At 39.8% G+C, this 18,478-nt stretch overlaps 3 protein-coding genes across 5 annotated transcripts in view; 1 reads left to right on the forward strand and 2 right to left on the reverse strand.

The window, feature by feature from the left end:
• LOC118750156 (Hermansky-Pudlak syndrome 1 protein homolog) overlaps window positions 1–299 on the forward strand; it is a gene marked incomplete at its 5' end in the record, with an annotated part of 6,966 nt that extends 6,667 nt beyond the window's left edge. The window contains 1 exon segment of one of the 3 annotated variants that reach the window (XM_036484882.1): window positions 83–299. In XM_036484882.1, the coding sequence (XP_036340775.1) occupies window positions 83–96 (14 nt within the window). 3 annotated transcript variants of the gene reach the window in all.
• Window positions 1–18,467, reverse strand: part of LOC118750161 (platelet binding protein GspB) — a gene marked incomplete at its 5' end in the record, with an annotated part of 19,675 nt that extends 1,208 nt beyond the window's left edge. Inside the window, 4 exon segments of the mRNA XM_036484887.1 lie at window positions 5,117–6,430; window positions 6,517–7,003; window positions 7,195–7,412; window positions 17,242–18,467. Coding sequence (XP_036340780.1) covers window positions 5,117–6,430; window positions 6,517–7,003; window positions 7,195–7,412; window positions 17,242–17,722 — 2,500 coding nt within the window.
• Window positions 276–2,127, reverse strand: LOC118750158 (U3 small nucleolar RNA-interacting protein 2-like). The gene is made up of 5 exons (XM_036484885.1): window positions 1,974–2,127; window positions 1,088–1,902; window positions 833–1,030; window positions 631–767; window positions 276–569 (listed from the first exon to the last, which is right to left on the reverse strand). Exons 1-5 carry the CDS (start codon window positions 2,025–2,027, stop codon window positions 325–327), a joined length of 1,449 nt encoding a protein of 482 aa, XP_036340778.1. The 5' UTR covers window positions 2,028–2,127; the 3' UTR covers window positions 276–324.
• Window positions 18,468–18,478: the final 11 nt, after the last annotated feature.

The following is an 18,478-nucleotide window of genomic DNA, read 5'->3' on the forward strand; positions in this document are numbered from 1 at the left end:
TGTATTCACTTGGGTTTAGTTACGGCAACTTGTGCTGTGGAGCATTCCCGACGTCTTGTGGCCACCATAGCCGACGTAGTAGGCGATAATAATTAATCAATTTCCTTTCATTCTAGTTTATCGAGATTCAGCAATGCATTCCAAAGATATTCATTTGGCATATTTTTACAAAACTGTTTATTTGTAAAACTCTTCATATCTTTAACTTAGATTTAACATTTAATATTTAACACGAGCATTGCGGAACAACGCATGCGCTTAGTTTAAAAATAAATCAGCCATTCAATTAAAAGCGTGAATTTACGAGTGTGTTTAGTTACTTCTTCAAATTAAGCTAGCCTTTATAGAAGTTGTAATAAAATCAAGGATGATAATCTTGTTTTTCGCCTCCTTGATTCGCCACCAACGGCCTAATTTGTGTTCTTGACCAACGGCTGCGAATAATTTCGTGCCATTACTATTAAACGCTAAGGCGTTTATGAAACCTGGCACAGGAATTTTTAAAATTTGTTTAAGTTTACGTGAATTGTCAAGGGACTGCCACAGACGAATGTAACCATCAAAGGAACCTAAAAATATACCAACACCTCTTAAGTAATAAATTTCTTTTTGTTGCCAGCTCGTTATTACCTGATGCTAATAAGTCTGTATTCACCACACAAGCTACTGCTGTTATCCAGTTGGGCACTCCATTGCTCTGGGTACCGTGCGCCAACGCTTCTGTGCAGAGCGGTTTCTTTTTTAATGCGCTCCATAGACAGAGTGAACTGAATAAAATGTAAAGATAATTAATAAAATGATAAATAAAAAACTCTATATGTCTACTTCTTACCCATCTTCGCCTCCGGAAACGAAATTTTCATCGTTTATAAATTTAACACACTCAATGCCATTTTGGTGCGCGTTGTAGATCAGTTGTGATTCCTCAGTAATTTTCCATATACGTAATGAGCAATCGATGCCTCCTGAGGTAATTGCACGTTCACGACTCAGCGCATCTATGCTTGTAATGGGCGCCTGATGACCAAATCTGTAATAGAAACTCGTTTCAAGTATACAACATTTAAATTGCAATGTATTTTCTCACAGGCTCTCCACATAGGCCATTTCGTCGAGCGACCAAATTTTCACTGATCTATCCTTTGAGCCCGAATACAAGTCATGTGTATCCTTTCGGAAGACGAGCGAGGTAACCACATCTCTGTGTCCCTTGAACGTTTTTAAGTGTGTTAGATCCTTGGGGCACCAAATCTGTATGCTTCGACCACCTTCGGCCAGTGCTAAGTATTTCATGTCAGTCGATAAACATATTGCCGTAACGTGTGACCGACGCCGCGTATCGCTTTTCTCATCTTCGTTGTGTGGTTGTACGTTAAATAACCCTTCCAGTTTCACTTGACCTTGTACGCTCCATTTCAGCACGAATTGTGTTTTAGCGCCACTAAATAGATATTTACCATCAGGTGAGACGGCAAACGCGCACATTGGTAGATGTTGCTTTTTATGTTTAAGCACAACCACATTCTCTGCATCATAATCTTCAATAGTGCCGGCTATATTCCGCCGCAATTTCCCCACGCTATCAAGGTACTCTGACTGTAGGCGCTGTGCTACGTGGTCATGTAATTCACGATCTTCCACACGCTCCGCTTCTTGTTTTTCAATTTCTTCTAAGTATTGTTTCGCTAAACGCAGTCGTTTGTCTTGTGGTGTCTCCTCTTCCACCTCATCTGATGAGAAAACCAAATTTGTGGCATCTCCTTCGCCGCTTCCGAACTCATCATCGCTGGCGATTTCTTCATCGTCCTTCTGCGGTCGTTTACGTGCTGGTGGTGCGTTGCTTGTTGGCTGTTTCTTATCACTTCTTTTTTTGGCACCAGTTGCTCGTGGATCTTTTAAAAGCTATAATCGCGGACCATAGGATGAAAATATCGGATACTTTTGGAGTATTCATCGTATGTGTATTTGCTTACCTTTCGTTTTTTATTCGCCTTAGGTTCCTTTTTAAGAAAGAATGAGGAAGACATTTTTTAATTATTTCTGCTAATGCTTTACTTGTTTTGCTCTATTTAATTCATAAAACACAAAATATTTTAAATCGGCGTGCACCTCGTTCTGCCACACGTGAAATTGGATTTGTTTTGACCGCGCAAAGTAGTCGTCGCCGGCGCAACTGTCAAATTCTCCAACCATTCACAATAGTGTTTAGTTGTGTAATAAAATGAAACTGTTATACGTACTTTACGAAAATTTCTGTTTTTGATAATCAGCAAAGATGACAAATGGAAGTCTTGCCGAGATGTTTTTCGTACCAAAACTTTAAAATATAAATGGGATGCAGTCATTTCCGAGTCGCAAATCATGATATGTTTTACATGTTCTCTTATGGCATGTTCACACAAGTTACAAGTGATTTTATGAGCAATTTCTGAGTTCCTCGTTCATAGATTTTTTCTGAAATCCGTGGAAATGCTATTACTGAATCCACAAAATTAAAAATGTAGCATAATTCATAAATACAGCCCAATGTAGCAAATCGCACTTGCGAGAATAGGGCGTAGTGTGTTGTTATTGTTGTTGTGGCAGCAGTACTCAAGAAGGGACAAAGGAATTAGGGTTGTCAGGTTTTCCGGGCATACGAAGAGATTTTTCGAGTCATGAGGTTTCTCTCCGCATGCCGAACACTCATTTGGCACATCTGCGTTTGGTCTGCTCAGGTATGAGTTTAACCTGCTGCAGTAGCCAGAGCGAAGTTGGGCTATTGTGGTTCTTGTCTCCTATAACGGCATTCACAGGTCTGGAGTCTACATAACTCGAGACTGACTCCCTGTGAATGCCGCTCAAGGCCTGTCGATAAGCTGATGGGTCCAGAGGTTGTTTGATGAACCTCTGGACCTCGTCCGTCAGTTCGTAGAGATGCCTCCTGACGTGCTTGGGCGAGGGCTGTTCTCCAAGCAGTTGTCCCCTTGGGTGTCTACGGCTGTGGCTCCCAACAAGAAACTGCTTGCCATGGGTCGTCTTCATCCCCTGACTCTACAATCTTGAGGCCAAGAAAGCAGGCAGCGTCGATAGGCTTCGTCCATAGTGCTTCTGGTGTCAGAGTCGTCGGGTTAGAGCTGCATACGAAGAGGTGTTGGGTGTTCTGTGAACCTTACCCGCAGTCTGGGAAGGTTTCTGCCACTTCTGGGTTCAGCCGAGAGAGATAGCAATTTAGTCTGTGATACCACCCATAACGGAGTTGAGCTGGGATGAACCTGATCCCTCTCGACAGTTGCGCTCCGTCGATATTACTGGGCGGCGATGTGCCTGGGACGATATTGTCGTTTCGGATCGTTTCGAAGCAGGTCGTTGTTGGGGTTATTTCCACGATGGTACGAAGAGGTGTTATGCTCCTTCACCTTCAGCATCTGGCTTTCTTGGTGGAGGTGATGTTCGGATGACATGAGATGGCAATCTGTAACCGTGCGTTGAGCTGTATTCTGGCAGGTTTGTAAATTGCTCCACTGTGTATAGCTGATGATTGCCGTAGTTTGCCAACGAACGTGAGTTCCAAGAATTTGGGAAGGTTGACCGTCGGTATTCTGTTGCCATCAACGTGGACGTCTAGTTACAGCCTGACCTCCTTAGTCCAGGTGATAAACGTGTGGCGCTGGATTTCGCGGCGGAAATGGTGAAGCTCAAGGCAGTGAATAAATTTGCAAGATCCGTGATAGTCAGTGATTTTCCCACAAAGGCTGTCGATGTTAGGGCCCGTTGCCATACTCGTGTAATCATCAGCAAGTCACCTCCAGCTGGCGGGGGAGGGAGTTTTTCCTTGTGACTTCGACTTGACGTTTCGGAATTCGACCGATGATTGGCGTCCATACAGACAGCTGGTTATCCATCGCTTCGTCAGATCAGGAAGTCTCGAGTGAGGTGCATTTTACTTGGTTTTTTGTAATCGTATACAATTGAAATAAAACCAGTTTTTTTCCTGTTTGTTCATTGAATTAAAATTTTTGTGAAAACAGCTCAAAAAATAAAACTTAACTCCAGAGATATCGACTTTCAAAATTGATGGTCGAAAAATTGACCGGCGGCTGAATATGGGTTGGATAAATTAAAATCTGCATTGAATATATTTTTTTATATGATAAACCTCGATATAAAATTACATATGCATAAAAAATCATAAATTTTATATTTCGAAAAAAGTTCTTTTTATTTTTACAATTGACAGCTATGGGATTTAAAACATTAACATTATCAAATACCAAGCTTTGCCGGTTTTTCTTGCCTAAAATTTTTCCTGCTTGATTTTTCCTGTGTTACATTCAATTCATACACTGGGTGGTAATATAAGTATTTTTCTTAATTTTAACATTAAAAAATTATTAGCACACGCAGACATCATTTACATTTCAACGCCATTTGAAAGCCATATTTTTTTTTTTATTCAATCAATTGCTGTATGCAAATTCTTAGTAAACTCGCACCAAATGCATGAATCCTTACATTGATATTACATATGTATGTATGTATGTATGTGCATACATTACTAATAAATATGCATGTAGTGTATATGTATGCACAAACACACACGCACTTGAAGGTAAATAATTAAAAACTACATTAACTACATACCGGTACACTTAGAATGAGTATTCGTTTACAACTATAAAATAACAGTAAAACTAAACGTACAAACATATGCCCGTTTGTACGTACACTCTTACGGCACGTATTCATCTAATAGTTATGTATGTATATAGTAATTTAAATTAATAATCCCTTATCGATAAAATCGTATAACTAAATTAGAAAAAAATATGGAAACAAATGCCTGTCAGTACCTACATTCAGTCCTCCTCCTCTCAGCGCTTAACTCAAAAACGTGCATCTATTGTTGGGGGCGGTGGCTGCGCTCTGGACTGCGGCGTCGGTGCTGGATCTATTAAATCGGTAGCTGTCGTCTTAATTGACTCATCCACGGAAGCGATGCGTGACGCGACAGTCGCTTGAGGCCTTTGCTCGCTGGACACGCTCGTAGTAGTAGTAGTAGTAGGCGCTTTACTCGTTCCGCTGGAAGCAACTGAATCCGGGCTCGCTATTGTTGCCGTTGTTGTAGCACAAGCACTCGATTCGGCGGTAGTTGTTGCAACTGTGTCGACTGTACTCGCATTGTGCGCTGTTACATTTTCCGCACTGGTCGCGCTCGGTTGGAATAAATGAAAGAGGCTGGAATGCTTCACGATGGGCGGAAAAATGAGGTGACTGACAGCGCGCAACCGACTGAACTTGTCGTGACCATGACAATGGATCGTATGCGGCAGCCGCTCTGTCGTGTGACAATTAAAATTGTAATTGTTATGATTATTGCTACCGTTGTTACTGTTATTGTGGGTAGGCGCTTTGGGCGCATTTTTGCCATTGCTGGCGCTGTTGGAATGTGTGTTTGCCGGCGGCGTTTGCGTCACTTTTGTGCCATTCGCCACCTCTTTGGTGGGCGTGGACATGGACTCGCTGGTGCAGGAATATGATCGACTGTTTTTATTCACTCCAGATGCCGTCTTATTATTGCTTGATTCAGCCGCCTTGCTGCTGTTCATAGGCAGGCGTTGCGCTTTCTTGAATTTACGTTTTCGTGGTGGCGACAACGGACTCGTGTCCTTCTCAACGACATAAACTCCCGCATTACTGAGTCCTGATAAGCTGGAAGTAGATCGTGAACAGGAACCGATACCAGCGCCGAAGCCGCCACCATCTGTATCACCAGTGCTACAACCGCCGCGTGCTTGCTCAACAGCATCCAGTTGGGATAGCCGGCGTTGATGTGCCGTCTTCAACAATCGGCCCTTGGCTGGCGGTGTATGACCAGCGCTTTTCTTTTGCATATCACAATCACTGTATGAAGAGTCGGTGAGTGCGCGCTGGTTACACCGCATCTGCGTCTGGTATTCCGTGTCATCGGAGCGCAATTTTTCACGCATGATGTGCGCGATTTCTTCACTTGTTCGGGCATGCCCCAACCGGCCGTTTGGTCTAACGCTATCAACACTATTGCTACCACTGCTGTTCGAGATTGTTGGTAGGAAGACTTCATCCAATTCGGATTCGTCGGGACTGATGTAGTAGTTGCAGTTGTTGTAGGAGTAGGAAGGACTGTAGGCATTGCCGAAAGAAGAGCCGCGACGCTGCTGTTGGGACGCGGGCGTAGGCGGCGTATTCGCGCTTCTTCCAATCGGATATTCGTAGTTGATACCTTCCAGCTCGGCGCCACTTGAGGCCTCCACTATATTCCACATATCGCGGCCAATATCAGCGGGCACAGAAGCCACAGCGGTCACCGTCTGGTTAATGTTGTTTAGGCAAGGTGTAATAACGCCGCATTTTGGCGTCGATTGCGAGTTTTTGAGTGATTGCTGTTGCTGGCGTAACCAAATGGGAGAATCTGAAGAATATATTAAATGAAATGATTTATTTTTTATTTTTGTCTACAATTTCCAAATAATATTCTCTACCATTCTAGTTACCTACCTATATAAATGCGTGGTTGCAGCGAGTTGCGCAAACTCGCCTCTATCGATTGTAGGCGGTGTTGACTTGCCAGCGAGAAGCGATGCATTGGATCCACTACCGGTTCAACCTCAATGCCAATTATCTTCAAAAGCAAATTTTTCAAAGCCAGTCTGAAATCCTTTAAATGATATGCATACAGCACAGGGTTGCCGGCCGAATTGAGGTGAGAGAGTATAATGCAGAAAAGTGTCAGCTTCCCAGGCACCTGGCAGTCAGGGCAGAACGCCTTGATACAGTTGATGGTGTACAGCGGAAACCAACAGATCATGAAGAACAACACAATAATGGAGAGATTCTGGGTAGCTTTCACATCGCGCTTGCGTGAAGCGCCTAAGACGCGTAGCATAGTGCCGCCATGTGGGCGACCAGGTGTTATTTGGACTTGTGTGTTGGAAGAACGGCGGCTACTATTACTCGTCGGATTCATTGTGACTATTTGGCGTACCTGTAGAGGTAAATCAATGTATTGTTGTTAAATTAGCTGCAGTGCTATAAATTTCGAAAATCTCGAAACTCGCTCTTTTACTAAATTTTAAAATTTTGTATGAAACATACTTATGAGTTGCGACTTTTGAAGATTTTTAAATTTAAAGTAATTAACTAAATTAACTTTTAATATTTAAAGTAACCACCCACCTGTTTGACGATGACGCGATAGATGTGCGTATAGAAAGCCAACATTAGCAACGCCGGCGTTATTATGGTTGCAAAGTACAGAAACACCAAATAATTGTAATCCATTACTTTGACAAAATGACAGCTCATATCCGCTTGGTTTTCGGGCTTCACATGCCAACCAAACAACGGTAGAAAACCCACAATTGTGCCAGCGACCCAACACATCGAGATGATTACTGCAAAGAAAGTGAAATGTGGTGAAAAATAATTAGTCTATGAGTAATGAGTATAATGAGAAATAAAAAGAAAAAAGTAAAATGCCACAAAAAATAAAAAACACCGAAAGGAATAATGAACCGAACTTTTATTCAAGGAAATTAGTAACGTCATAGCGGAAGCCGCATATTGGGGTATTTATGTACAGCGTATATTTTCATATACGAGGGCAACTTGATAGTTCTGTTCTAATTCAACGAGTTTTTTATTGGATACTAGCTGAATGTGAAAGCATAGCAACAAGCTTTTTACATGAATTCCATTGAGCCCGTTCAGAGAATTATCTTACCTATACGAAAAAATGTTGTAACTTAAAGTTGTGAGTCCTTCTACGTACTATCACTCGGTAGGAACCAAGTTTGGTGTCTGATCTAATCCAACACCAATAAAACTTTAACTGAAATATTTCCCAAACACGCTGGAAAGTGGTTAGCTGGACCACATGACTTTACTTAAAGATCACGCATCGATTAAAAAACCAGTAAGCAGCCGAGAATTGTTGCGCCAGATACACTTGTTGCAAATGTGGAAGCTCTAGAGCCGTCTGAAACCTCAACAGAAGCCGACTTGGAATCACGCTCTTCTACAAGATTAGCCGCTGGGCAGGGTGGTAGCTGGCACTACCGAACCAAACGCACTACCAAAAAGGGTAAACGTAGCTCTCAGGCTATTCACCGATCAGCTCAAGTGAGAAGAGCCAGAAAAAAGGGTTCACGATGGAACAAAACGAGGGTTATCGTCCGTCCAAGGGTGAATTCAAAGGAAGCAATAAGCGTCATAAGAGGCTACAGGCTAATCTGCATCATGATAAAGGGCCATTGGCCATGTTATGCAGATAAGGTAGCGTGCAGAGAATCACTATTGACCTACTCGAAGAACTCTGGTGCCATGCAAGTCAAGTAAAAGATCTGAGCCAGTCAGGTCGGTTAATATATGACTTATTGAGCTGACTTCCTGTGCGTAGAGAATTTTTTTTACGCACTCCTTTTCTTTCCAGGAATGTTGCAGGTCAGGCCATCGGTGTGCATCCGTCCTTACTACACCACCAATGGAAGTACAGAGACTTGTCGAATATTGTCGATTCACAAACCGTCGATCCAACAACTGCTGTGGGGCAGCACCAACCACAATGAATCGGTTGAGATATAATAGATTCCCCCTTGAATTTATATGGGATTCGCCTGTTCGGAACGAAGCATCGCTCTCGAATTACCAGGTTCGAGATCCCACGGCGATCAAAACTTCGCGAATTCGCTTCTAGAAAAATATCCTGTCAGCGCAGTTCAACATGGCAGAAAGGTCACTTCAACGCAACGAATAGATGTCTATTGCAACTCTGCACGAGGCTTTCTCTTTGCTTACAATTCAATCGAACGAGTGGTTGCTTTGCGACACGAGAAGCTCTCACATAGTAACCAGCCTTAGTTTCATCTTCCCTTATCTAAAGTCGTTTACTTACTATGACTGAGAGTCATCTTGAAGAAAGATTCAACGTCTCGATTACGATCAATTCACTTGCTCTATGTAAAACAGTTGCGCCCCTAGAGTGGGAACCCTAGAAAATAGGTCAACCCGTTTCCTCAAAGTGGACACCATCCTTGATAACTTCTTGTAAAGCTACCAAGTCCTTGTCTATAAGCTCGATAGGTAAAAAATAGCTAAGTTTTCCTTTCAATATTTAAATAGTAGTGCGTTCACTTTTATCTAAAGCACTTGCCCAACGACCCTTGTAGCACATTAGGAATAAAAGATGGTGGGCGAACTCTGTAGCTATAAGCTAATATCCAGTACATCACGTGATGAATGACAAGCACGCAATGCATACTACATACATAGCGACCCTTAAGAGACTCAAGGGCTACTAGGCAGCTATTACGTAAAGAGCAAATTAAATTACTATGACGCTATCTGTAAACCCAACAAGTGTCACTTTCTTATGCATACCTAATAAATACAAGCCTACTTGCTTCAATAAACGTAGAGTGTAGCGCTAGACCGAGCCCCTTAAATTATATAGTAGCTGCAATATGCCTTCACACATCCATACGTATGTACGTACATCTAAAAGGCATTACTTGTCGGGACGAGCCCACTATTGCCTGTCTATTTAATTCACATAAATTTCTGTCTGTTTTACATATGAATGATTCTATCACTATGTACATATGTATGTACATATATATATGTACTCGCATTGTGCCTTCACACTGCCGTTTAATGGCTGCCACAGTAGTATAAATTAAGTAAACATGCGCGTCCGCCACATCAATTGTATGTCCCGAACATCGCCTGTGTGAATCAACAATGCGCCAATTACATACCGACATTTAACTCTACAGGCGGTGTAAAGACGTTCATTCGTATGCTGTAAAAAGATTACTTACGGTTGGGTTAATAGAAAGAACTATTTTTAGTTGACTTGATTCATTCAATGGGCCATAGCAGTCGAACTGGTGCCAGTCACTTCACATCACACAGTAGATATTTTAATAGAAGCGTTTAAAAATTAACACGATTGCATTTAATTCGTTTTGTTGCACGTTCTGAAGGGAGATTAAAAAACTAAAACTGGGAGTTGGAAAAATATCGACTCCTTTCGTTTTCAGGGGGGGAAGATTCTGTAACCAGTTAGCGACAATTTTCGGATCGCTATCGCTCTTTTTGACGCATGATATCAATGTTTTTGCGTCAACAAAAAGACGCAGCTCAGATCATCGGTGTGTCAATATTAGGCGGAGTGTAGGAAGTCGTAATTGCATCCGTCTACTTTCCTATCCTCACCATAGCACCAACGAAAGTCCAGAAACTTGTTGTGTGGGGCTGCACCAACAACAATGAATTGGTTGAATATATGGAACACCACCAGAAAAATTACATTTCTCTAAAAAAGTGAAATATCTGGGATAGAATCCGCAATTTTATAAATCTATTCATAAGACCAGATCCTCGTTTAGTACCTACCAGATCCAAATAGGCAAGATAAACAGGCGATACCATTTCAAAACCCATACTGCCGTTTTCTGAGCCCACCTGGTGGAAGATGATCGAAAGGAAGCCCACGCAGGCTAAGATCACAACTCGTCAACGTCTAGCCTTCATTGTTGTGATAAGAGGAACAACCACCGCGGCTCTCGAGGCGAGTTTAGAGCTTCCTTTGCTGTAATCAAGAAATTGAACAATGTGAAAGATACAAAGTTCTTATAGAACAAGATGAAGGACTACATATTAGCCTTGTGAACCTGTGCCTTTCGTGGTTTAAGTTCACATATAAATTCAAGGCCTTTTCCACTAGTAGAACCAACTGGGACAATGTCGCACCTAGTCTTTGGAATGATAGCCAAATTTTGGGAAACTGATTTATGAAACTGGTCTCGGAACCCAGAAGGAAGCTAATTATGTTTCTGAGGCTGAGGTGCATGTTAATGAACTACGTCTGAGATAGTCTATGGGAAATGGGGCGAGAAAACAAAACTACTTACATAGACTCTGACAGCTCCGAAAGCACATGAGGTAACCCCAAAGCTGCTGTGGAACTGCCGCCCGAGACGGATAGTACATTTGTTACGGTAAATAATTAGTTTTAAGTTGCTATCTCCCTTACTGAACTGCATTTCCATATCGTATCTAACTATCTCTTAGGCTGTTGTTCCCTTAGATATACCAATGTATGTCCTGGAATCCAACAAGTTCAGGCATTAGCGTGACTCACTGATAGCGATGCACGGTATTTCAAAAAAACTTCACTACTTCACATTCTAACGCTTTCATTTTCGCTTAGCTGTCAACGAATATATGTACATGGTGACTTTTCTATTTAGCGACTTACTACTCTGAGTAAGATAAATAGCCAGCCAGGCGATCTCCAGGTCTTCTGAACATAGACTCTCGCTAATTCATTTTTCCGCACTTGATTTATCGGTATAAATGATAGTGCCATTATTTTACAGCGGTGGACTAGCATCCCATCTTAAAAAGCCTAAATAGTAAGTTGCAGAGTGATCCTGTTTTGTGGTACATCTTTCGATATGGCGGCTGCACCAGTCAGTAGTTTAGGTTAGGTTGAGGTATGTGTAGTTGACAAATTTGAGCAATCGCCTTACTTTTACGTCCGAAAAATCGCTCAGGTCTCCATGGGTTTCAGCCACAGTCTACTCCTTCCCAGTGCGGGACAATCGTATAGTAAGTACCCTGCTGATTCAGGTTCCTCCTAGTTTCTGCAGATCCTGCATAGCCCAGAAGATCTATCCTCCGCACAGTATAAAGAGCTCTGTACTTTTTCCAAGTCCCATTTTGGCCAGCGACTCCATTGGCTTGCCCATGTCGTTTGAATGACGCTCCGGCTCTAAAGGTATTCAAAATGGTACCCGTTGGTGGGAAAAGAGGAAGAAGGAGGCCCCCACTATGATGAAAAGGCCAATTCGAGAGGGACTTGGAATTTCCAATTGACGTCAGTTGGCACAAAAGAGAAACGACTGGCATGCTTTGCTAAACTCGGAAAAGAAGACTGTCTAAGTATAACATTCGGCAGCCTCATGAATAGCCGCAGGTTTAGCTTGGAAGATGCTACAGTGGTCCGGTAGGTGGAACTACTTTTGTACTCCAAGTTGCTCCGACTTTTATTTTAATTTTAGACCGTCAGTGTAGAACTGAATAGAATCTATGTGTGCGGGAAAATCTTCAGTCCTAGTCCAGTCACAAAATGCATCTGAAATTCCGTATATTCTCTAAACCGGAAGAGTTCAATTTTCGACTTTAAAAACTCCTTGCTACCAATATTTTCCCAATAACTTCTGCATGATTCCTGTGTTCATATGCTGTCCTTTAAATTCTGTTAATTCTCATTTCTGTCACTTGTCACCCACTAGTTATTTGACTATTTGTTTTTGTCATGAACCGAAACGAAGAGTTTGCAATTTGCTAAAGACAAATTAAATGCGTCATGTCTATTTGACGTGGCAAGTGCTATGCGTGTATTGCAGGGTTCAGCTTTTGCTAAACACTATGTATGTAACTATGTATCCTCAGAGAGGAAGGAACGCGTTTAAGTTTGCTTTGTTTCGAAGCAAGTGACTCGTAACAAAAACAGCGTGACAAATGAATATTTTCGCGCGCGGACTTACGCATACACGCGTAAAAAAGAAACTACGAGTATTTACTTAATTAAAGTAAACAAATGTAGTTTATACCGTGTATTCGTGTGGGAATGGTAATAGTTTGGGGTTCGCATGGCACTTAGGAGCAACAACAGCTGGTGCACACACTAAACGTAGTAAGTAAGTAAATAATTGTTGGATGAAGTTCGCTGTTAATTAGCTAAATGGATGTTGTGATATTTTCCAAAGGTGAGTGAATCCTTATAGCTCAATGGCCACTTGGTAAACACTTTTTTAGTGATTAAATAGTTATTTTTATTTTCTTAATTCGGTTGAATTGCAAATATTTCGAAGGGCAAATATTTGGTAAAAAAAACAACATTTAATGGAATTAAATTTTACTACGTATTTTATGTATTTTTTTTTGTAGAAAAATAAAATCGTTTACATAAATTGTTTACTTTGATGAGGCTCTTGATGAGGCTATTGATAGCTCCATAAGTTATCATGTGCCGTGCTATTATTATTGCGGCCATGGACCTCTACGTCATAAATATTCTTACAGCTATCTTCCCTGCCTTCCATGCCGTCGTCATTCATTGTTATAAACTTTATTCACGCAATATATGATAAGGATAAAAATGTATTATTTTAGCTATCATAGAAAAGCAGCTGTGTTGAGCAGCCACGGCCAGTGGGAATTCAGTGACATGGCGTCATTAGCGGAGCACAACGTGCATTCTGCGTAGGCGGGTACTATCGAATAAACGATTCTATCACTATATGTTAGCGTAGGTTGTCGCGGTCGTCTATAAGATACACTTAGGCTCAGGGCCCATTATGATGCCGCATGTGGGGTTAGCAACTCTCAATCTCTCCTAAAACCATTTTGAATTTCGCAGGAATTTTAAAAGATCCCTGGTTTCCATGCATCTAAAGTCCTCCTGTAAGCCTCTCGGAGATAAGTAGCTTGCAAGTTTGTAAGGGTACTCTTATTTTGTCGTTTATGTCCTCAGTAGGAAGTTTTGTGCCAAGTTGCGACAGTTGATTGGCCGTATCATTCCTCTCTAAGTCGCAGTGTCCTGAATCCATATCACTTTTGGGCCAAATGACTCAGCCATCTCGTTAAGAGATGCACATTTCATGGCAACCATGGATATTGTCGCCTGCAATGGTCCGGGGGACGAAAGCTAAGAGAATTTCCCAGGTGATGGGAGTATACTCCTCCACCAACTCTCCACTCCTTATAGCGTATTGTTGCCACTCTTCCCTTGAGGATAGGAGAGTCGTAAACGCTATAGAGAAAACTTAATTAGTATCCTACCTTAACCGTATCTGGTATTTGACCATTTATTTAGAATGTTCATTCGAATTTCCGCACCGCTTGCGGCATGTTTGGCATATAGGTACGGTGACCATCCGTTCTGTTTTTTGCAGGACCGTACTGTTATTTAAAGGTCTGTCCTGCGTAGTTTTTCAAAACAGAAAACCCCCAAAATGTACTCATTTTTTCCAAGTGTCCTGCCTTTGTCCCGCATTTTCTTCGATCCTTTAAAAAAAAATTTTCAACTTTTCCTACTCGAAATAAAAGCAGTGTCGATAACTAATTGATAACTACATAAGGGTAAGCTGGTTTTGAAGGTTCAACTAGTCAATGCGTTCTAAATATTATACGGTTATGGACAATGGATGACGAGAAATTGAAGACCAGCATCAAATATATCGATAACACTGTTCTACAAATTTTGTGGTAATCACTTAAGAAAAAAATATTCTCTAAGCCTATTTTCCTTTCAAACAACCGTTTTCGTATTTTTGGTACATTTCGAACCTAGTCGTCAATATCTCATGAAAAAATTATCCAATCAACATAAGCGACCTACAGTCTTCTTACAAAAATATATTACTTTGCCGATTTCGATGAAAATTATTAGTGTTACAAGCGACCAAAATCGAAAAATTAAAATTTCAATCCTTTTCTTTTTACAGTAAATGAAAATCTGATGAGAAATGTTGATGTTACGGAACACAATCTGCACAAAAAATATATATTTTTGCATAGAGCCCATCAATACCTTTCTAACTGTTGTTCGTTTAATGAGATATTGAGGAATAACTGAAAAAGTACTAAAAATACGTTTTTCGAACAAATCTCGAAAACACTTCTTTGAAACCATGGGTATTTTTTTCGTTTTCAACGACCCAAAGTTTGCCTAAAAAAATTGCTTTACAGAGGTTCATATTTCGTGTAAAGTAATATGTAATATGCCTTATTATAATTTTGTAAATATTAGTTACTAAAGGATTCATACCAATGAAGCATATGTGATTTATGTTTAAAGTTTAAAATTGGATTAATAATTAAGAAATATACACTCTTCGTTATTTGAATAGCGCATCCTTTTAATACTTAGTAGGTACAGTTTTCCTTTTGTTTGCTTAATATTCATTAACTTTTTATAAAAATATAGCATATTCTACGTCTATATCCCATTTAAAAAATTTTTGAAAATAAAAAAAAAAATAAACATAGGGGCGACAATTTTTTTTGTTCACGGTGCTGCGCATTTTCTTCCATTTAAAAATTTTGTCAAGCATACTTTATATAGTAGAAAATCAAAAAAATGGCGCGCTATTCAAATGACGAGGAATGTATATATGTAGTATATTTTTTTTATTTTTATACTACGCAATTATATGTAGGTAAATTTTTTGAAAAATTGTCCTGCATTTTCAAAATATATTTATGGTCACCGTACATATAGGTCTACCGGAAGAAAATTCAGTAGGGCATGCAGTGCCTTAGATGGTGTTGTTCTTAACGCACCAGTTATAAGTGTGGACGCAAGCCTTTGGACTTCATCCATATTTTAAAAGCTTACGCCTTTCCCAAAGGTCTGTCTGTATTTTGCAATAGATCTTAAAACAATTCAACGATATTCTGATATGTATTTTATTTTATCAAATTAACTTTTTATTTATTTTCTGTTTCAACATATATACATATACTTACATATGAGTAGCAATTAATTTCATTTAAAAAATGGCATGTAGCGCATATTTTCAGGCGCAGTAATAATAATGCGGTTATTAAATATTTAACTGCTTCTGGCGAGGTAAATGTCTAGGTTAGGTTTGCTTATTATATGAATGTATTCTGTATTCTTTTCTGAATTCTATGTCTGGACAAACAAGATGCCGAAATGATAAAAACGTGGTAATAATGATGAAAAATAAATAGAAAAATAACCCAGAAAAAAATTTGAAAAGCACATGTGCAAGAGATTGTATATATGTAGCTACAACTTTTTGAGCTTATTGTAATTGGCACTTAATGAGAAACTTCATACACAGTGCTATGTTAAATTACCCAATGACTTAAAATCAATTTTAAGTCCACTTGTGCAGCCCTCTTACGCGTACACTTCCAAGTAAATGAAGGCATGCCAGACATAAAGCAATTAACAGTGTTTGTAAATACATAGTCGACTTTTTGCGTGAAGAATAAGCGCAATAAAAACTTGTCTTATTTATGTACATTGCAAACTATAAAAAATTGATTTTTATAGCATGTAGAGCTGCAGAAATTCATAAATTACGGACAAGTATTTTTGAAATGAGTAAAAACTTTGGTCCAATTTCAGATGTGCAATTGAAGGGCCGATTGATGAGTAAGTATCCATTTTCTGATCAAATACATATTTACATTAATGCCCAATGTCGGCTTTTTAAATATGGAAAGTTAGCCCTGATTTTGTAGAGATATTTCATTAAATATTACTTTAAAGTTTTTAGAAATTCGAATAGTAAAAAGTTACTCAATATCGACTTGTACTTCGCAGAAGTAAGAAAAAGGACGTTAAATGAAAACGAGGTAATTGAAGCTCCCTCATGCCATATTTTAACGTTGCTAATAGTTCCTATTTACTATTCCCATTGCCTCAACCAAGCACTCTGGTAATAGCTTTAGACTTAAATTGACACACCGAAGCTTGTTACTCTGTAAATCATGTTCGGTAATTTTTTTCCATGTATCTTGTTTGTGTAATACTATTTTACACAAACAAAATATATTAGAAAAAATCACCGAACACCGAGTTACCGAGTACCAAGCTCGGTGTGAAGACCCCTAACGAAATTCTTGTAAACATATCAACTATAAAGTATGGACAAAATGACCTTGAAAATTTACATGGCTTATCGTTTGCAGAGCTGACAGCCAACTCCGGTGGTAGGATTAGGTGAAGAACACTGGATCAGAAATTTAAATTTTTTTGTATTAAAAAATTAATTTAGCTTACCACATCATTGAACATAAATTCGGTAACCCAAAATAGGAGCGTGTGAAATGACACTGACATTTGTGCTGAAATTAACAAACACAAATGAAAATTAAAAAAAAAAAACAAAAACAAAACAAACTTCAATTCTCATATAAAAACTTATGAGTATCGTTAACTTCTTCATGATCCAATAATCGAATCTAAACCAAATTAGTATGCGACAATCTCTGAGGTACCACCTTTCCTTAAAAAAACTTGTAGAAATCGGTTAAAGTGGTCTAAATTTATGCGATAACATACATAAACAAAAAACAAATAAAACATACCGACGAATTGATAACCTCCTCCTTTTTTTCAAATAGAGTATCTACCAACAAGAAAAAGTCAAAATTTCAAAAGTTACTCGTACTCACCAATTGCCGTACGCGTGCGCACATTCCGCGAATATGCCATCGGATATAGTATGGCCCAATAACGATCCACCGATACGGCCACCAAGCAGAAAATGGAAATTGTGCACAACACCACCAACAGCGAAACGGTGAAGAGGCAGGTATACAAATCTCTTGGCAAACCCACCGATGCCAGCACCGCAAATGGCACACCCAGCGAGCCGACCAGAAAGTCTGCCATCGCCAAAGAAACTATATAATAATTTGTACGACGGCGAAGTTTGCGTTCGCGTTGGAAAACCACAATTACCATAAAATTACCGACAACGGCAAAAATGGCAACTAATATCTCGAAAACCATGTACGGCACATTCAAGTCATCGGACATCTCATTGTCGGCCGGTGTGCTCTTTGTCGAAAGCGTGATGGGCAACGTGAAGAGCGTTGAGTCATTGGCGCGGTACTGGAAATCGGTGAATGAGAAGAAACGAAACTCGGACATGTTGAAAGGACGAATGTAGTAAATAGGTGCCGACTGTAGGAAGAAAGCAGCTCTGGAGGATATCTTTTATGGTTAATGAAAACTTAAAAAGCTGCTAATTGGTGATTTGTTGTTTTTTTTTTGGTTCAATTGGCTTTTATTATATGCTCGATTTTTGTTGATCTCTGGCAACTGCTATTAGTTTTTGGCCACTTTAAGCAACTATGCGATTCACTGAAGCGGGCGGAAGCGCTTGGTTTTGCAAATTAGTTTGTACAAGAATTTCAATTGGCACGTTATGGCGGTATGATCAGCACCGCTGAGTACTTAAATATTTACAAAATGTATGTATCTACTATGTTGCTTTGTTAGCTGTAAGGATATTTCACGTAGTTTGTTTACACACGTGCATGCCATTTGGAGTCGCTCACTTTTCTACATTTAAATGCTTCTCCTTTGCTGTTTTTTTTTATATATACAATTTTTGTATGCAGTTTTGTTTATTTTGTGCTTACTATTGAGTTGTTTTCATCTCAACATGTGAAATTTTTCAAGCTTTAACGTGGTGTCATGTTCTTTACAACTTGTAAAATGGGATTGCATTATCTTAGATGAGCTTTTGCGCTCTTTATTGTTGTTGTTTTTGCTGAATTTTTTTATTGTTGGTTTAACCTTCACAAACAAGTTGTTGAAGTGATGCTTCAGCGCCCTTTTTGCGCATGCATTTTTTTCTTTTCTTGCTGACAGTTTTTCCAATTGCAATCGGTCAAATTTCAA

The sequence above is a fragment of the Rhagoletis pomonella genome, unplaced genomic scaffold (assembly GCF_013731165.1).
Source record: "Rhagoletis pomonella isolate Grant_MI unplaced genomic scaffold, Rhpom_1.0 Rhpom_scaffold_00152, whole genome shotgun sequence".
NCBI classification, from domain to species: Eukaryota; Metazoa; Arthropoda; class Insecta; order Diptera; family Tephritidae; genus Rhagoletis; species Rhagoletis pomonella.